The sequence below is a fragment of the Pimephales promelas genome, chromosome 2, assembly GCF_988280905.1.
Source record: "Pimephales promelas chromosome 2, fPimPro1.hap1.1, whole genome shotgun sequence".
Classification (NCBI taxonomy): Eukaryota; Metazoa; Chordata; class Actinopteri; order Cypriniformes; family Leuciscidae; genus Pimephales; species Pimephales promelas.
The window spans coordinates 36,648,659-36,652,264 of NC_142770.1; the positions used below are offsets into that span (position 1 = coordinate 36,648,659).

Here is a 3,606-nt window from a genome sequence, read left to right on the forward strand (position 1 = left end):
TGTTTGCTGGGTTTGTTTAGTTTTTTTGGCTCTTCTTGGTAAAAAGGTTCCCGACCCCTGTTATGGAGCCACCAGCTCTCTTGCTATTTTGCTAGCTATTGCTATCGTTTTGCTTGATATTGCTACAGCCGCGATTCTCAAGCAGTTTCGAATCACCAGTACACTGAACTGAACCGACAACTGTTTCTTCTCGGACACGTCCGACCATCTGAGAACCGATGATGAGTTTATTGAGCATGCGTGGAGGAGGTGCACATGCATGCATGGCAGGCAGCCTGGCACACTGGCAGGCACGATGACAGCACTGCTGAAGCTGAACAGAACTTTTTATTTTGGACAACTGATGCTGTGCGGCTGAATAATAGGCAACTATATGAGCACGCGCGGGTGACTGAGGTGAGGACTTGAATGAGGCTGCGAATTTGGCAAAATGTACGTTTATTTAATAACAAATAAAACATGCTGGGGTTATTGCATTTACTGCATTAGCGCCTGTATTGGACAATTCAGTAGCTAAACTTATCCAAGATTATGATTATTGTTATTTAATTTCGTTATTTACAAATTACTTTATTTAAATGTGTTTAAGTGTATGCGTACCGGCGGGATAAAAGACGTTACGTCATTACGTCACTCTAAATGACGTCATTACGTGATGACGTAAAAAAGAACTGGTGAACGAGTTTTTTGAACCGGTTCATTGAAACGAACTGTCCGAAAGAACCGGTTCACGGAAAAGAACCGGACTTCCCATCACTAATCAACATGTCAGCCGGAGGGATACCGAGGGTTGTCGCGTTCGGCTTCAAGAATTTTTTCCAAAAGGATGGCAAAAGAACAGCAATTTTCAAGACATGCAATATTAAAATCACGGAGAGCCAGACGACAACCTCCAATTTCGTCCGGCATTTGAAGAGCCATTCTGCCCAGTAAGTGCTTGTCAATTTGTTAATGTTATCTGGTTAGCTCGTTCGTAGTTAGCTAGCTAATGTAAGTTAAAGGAGAACTCCGGCGCAAAATTACACATTACCTAGTCAACCGTTATCTGAGATTTGTTTTCATGATTGCCGAATGTAAATATTTTTATCTATAAAAACAGTTTAGCCTATAACGCTAGTATAACATAGGGCATAGAGTAATGACAAATAAAAATCGCTTGTTATTACCACTAACAAGGCTCAAAATAGCCCCACACTATTAAGGGTAAACATAATAAGGGTCCCTACATTCAAAACGAAGCATTGAGAACTTTGTCAGTGTCCATACAGTTTAATAAGAAGATATTTTATACACACAGTCAACTTCGCGAATACAGGAAGAAGCTCAGGGAGTTCAGTTTTCCTGTAGGAACCCCTAGCAATACTGCCCTACAAAGGCAAAGCGCAGTAACTACACATTTGGTCAAAAATGAGTTAAGACTTGTAATGGGCTTTATGACATGTGTTCTGTCTTGTGAAAAAATATCTGGGTTAAATTATGTCCCATTTTGGAGAGGCATTACCACATAATCTACCCATAACATGTTTTACTGGCTGGTATAAAAACTTTAAAGACGTTTTTCTCTCTGTTTCTTTGTTTGTGTAGTTACTGCACTTTGCCTTTGTAGCAACCTATAACGTTCCGGTGGGAGGATTTCTACAACTTGCTTGAACAGTTCCATTTTATTCTGAAAACAAATTTTAAACACACACCAGTCAACAATAAATCAGGTTTATATTAATATATTTTCTTAAATGCATTTTAATAATAAAAATAAACTAAAAATGTATTTTTATCAAACTTGACTGGGAGTGATTACTGGGAGTAAGTGAGTAATGTCTAATGCTTTTTGAAAACTTTTTCATAAAACAAGTCAGGACATCATCTCATTTTTGTATACATTTTTATTTCTTTAAATTAGTAAGCTACAGGACATCGTCTTTCAAAACATGAAAAGAGAAAAGTAAATGAATGCGTCATTGTACCCAAATGCACTTCCGAATGCGCCTCTGTCCATTTCAGACCAAACTGATGCCCATAGATGCACGTTTAGAAGAGTTTCAATTGCATGGAAGGGAGTAGCCAGCTAGCTCTCTGTTTTGTTTGACCATCAACAGAAGTGATGTTACCCCGCCATCGCTGATACAATCTTTAACAGTCATGTTTTTGCTTCTGTTTCACAGATATGCAGAGTATGAAAGGGCAAGAAACGCCCACACTGATGCTACACAGCCTGCAATTTCCCAGTTCCTCCAGTCTCGTCCTCAGGAAGCCTATTCAGCTAATCATCCAAGACAGAAGGCCATAACAAATGCCATTCTAAGAGACCTGGTGATAGGATGTAGCATGCCTCTTTCAATCACTGAGAATGGACATTTCCGACACTTCATGTCTGTGGCTGACTCCAAGTACCAGCCTGCCTGTCGCAGGACAATTACTTTAAAGATCGAATCCCTTGTTGCAGAGACTAAAGAGAAAATAAAAGTGCTTCTTGCTAGTGCAGACCATGTATCAGTTACAGTGGATATTTGGTCAGACAGGAGAATGCGTGGCTTTTTGGGAGTCACTGGCCATGTTTTGGCAACATCTGAGGGAGTTCAGCTGAAATCATACTTGCTTGCCTGCAACAGATTCAAAGGATCTCACACAGGAGAACGGATATCAGAAGCTTTTGATTCCATATGTGATGAATATGACATCAGACAAAAACTTGACTTTGTTATATGTGACAATGCTGCCAATATGAAGCGAGCATTTACAGTGTGTTTTCCAAAAGAGCAAGATGGTGAAGTAACTGATGATGACATTCTGGATGATGCAGAGTTGTGGGAAGACCTCTCAAGAGGTGAATGGGAGACTGTGGACCACATGATCAACAGAAGAATACCTAAACTTCAGCAATGCTTTGCCCATACGCTGCAGTTAACTGTTGGTGATGGTCTCAAGGATGCACGGATCATGAACAGTACCTTTGCAAAATGCTCCAAACTGAGCTCTCTCCTGCATACATCCAGCACCTTTAAAGATGCATTTGAAGCAAAGTTTGGGCAGCGAGGGATACCCGCTACTGTGAACACACGGTGGAATTCAACTCTCCGCCAAGTTAAGGCAGTGCTCTCATTCACTCATCAGGAACTGTGCAGTGTTGTTCAGGACACAGGTCACAGTGAGCTGGTCTTCTCAATTAGGGAGTGGAATCAGATGAAGGAGCTTTGTGATGTGCTACAGCCATTTGCCGAGGCCACAGATCTTACGCAGGGAGAGAAGATTGTGACGGTCAGCTCTGTCCTCCCCTGTGTATTGTCACTAAACCACCATTTGGAAAAACTCAAACAACAAGTGCGCTTCCTGGGAAGCATGATCCATAGCCTGCAATGCTCTCTCAAGAAAAGATTCCGGGGGATCTTTGTTAATCTGAAAATGCTATCAGCAGCATCAGGAGAAGAGCTGCCATTTGCTGACCCACTCTACATTAGATCAGCTGTTCTGGACCCAGCTTTCTCCATGATGTGGCTTCAGCATGATGTGCTTGTCACTGATGACATAAAGAATGACATCGTTGACATGGTGAAAGGTGATTTGTTTTAATGCATTATATACAGTTAGGCATGTCAGCATTATCAAATT

The 3,606-nt window shown here is 41.2% G+C and overlaps 1 protein-coding gene across 1 annotated transcript; it reads left to right on the top strand.

Annotated features, from left to right (window-relative positions):
* Nucleotides 1-1,991: 1,991 nt before the first annotated feature.
* On the top strand, nt 1,992-3,606 carry LOC120493054 (uncharacterized). The gene has a single exon (XM_089132516.1). It carries the CDS (start codon nt 2,140-2,142, stop codon nt 3,565-3,567), a length of 1,428 nt encoding a protein of 475 aa, XP_088988642.1. The 5' UTR covers nt 1,992-2,139; the 3' UTR covers nt 3,568-3,606.

Excerpts from the sequence above, each read along its gene's own strand:
- LOC120493054 (XM_089132516.1), top strand. The coding sequence starts at position 2,140 with ATGTTTTTGCTTCTGTTTCACAGATATGCAGAGTATGAAAGGGCAAGA.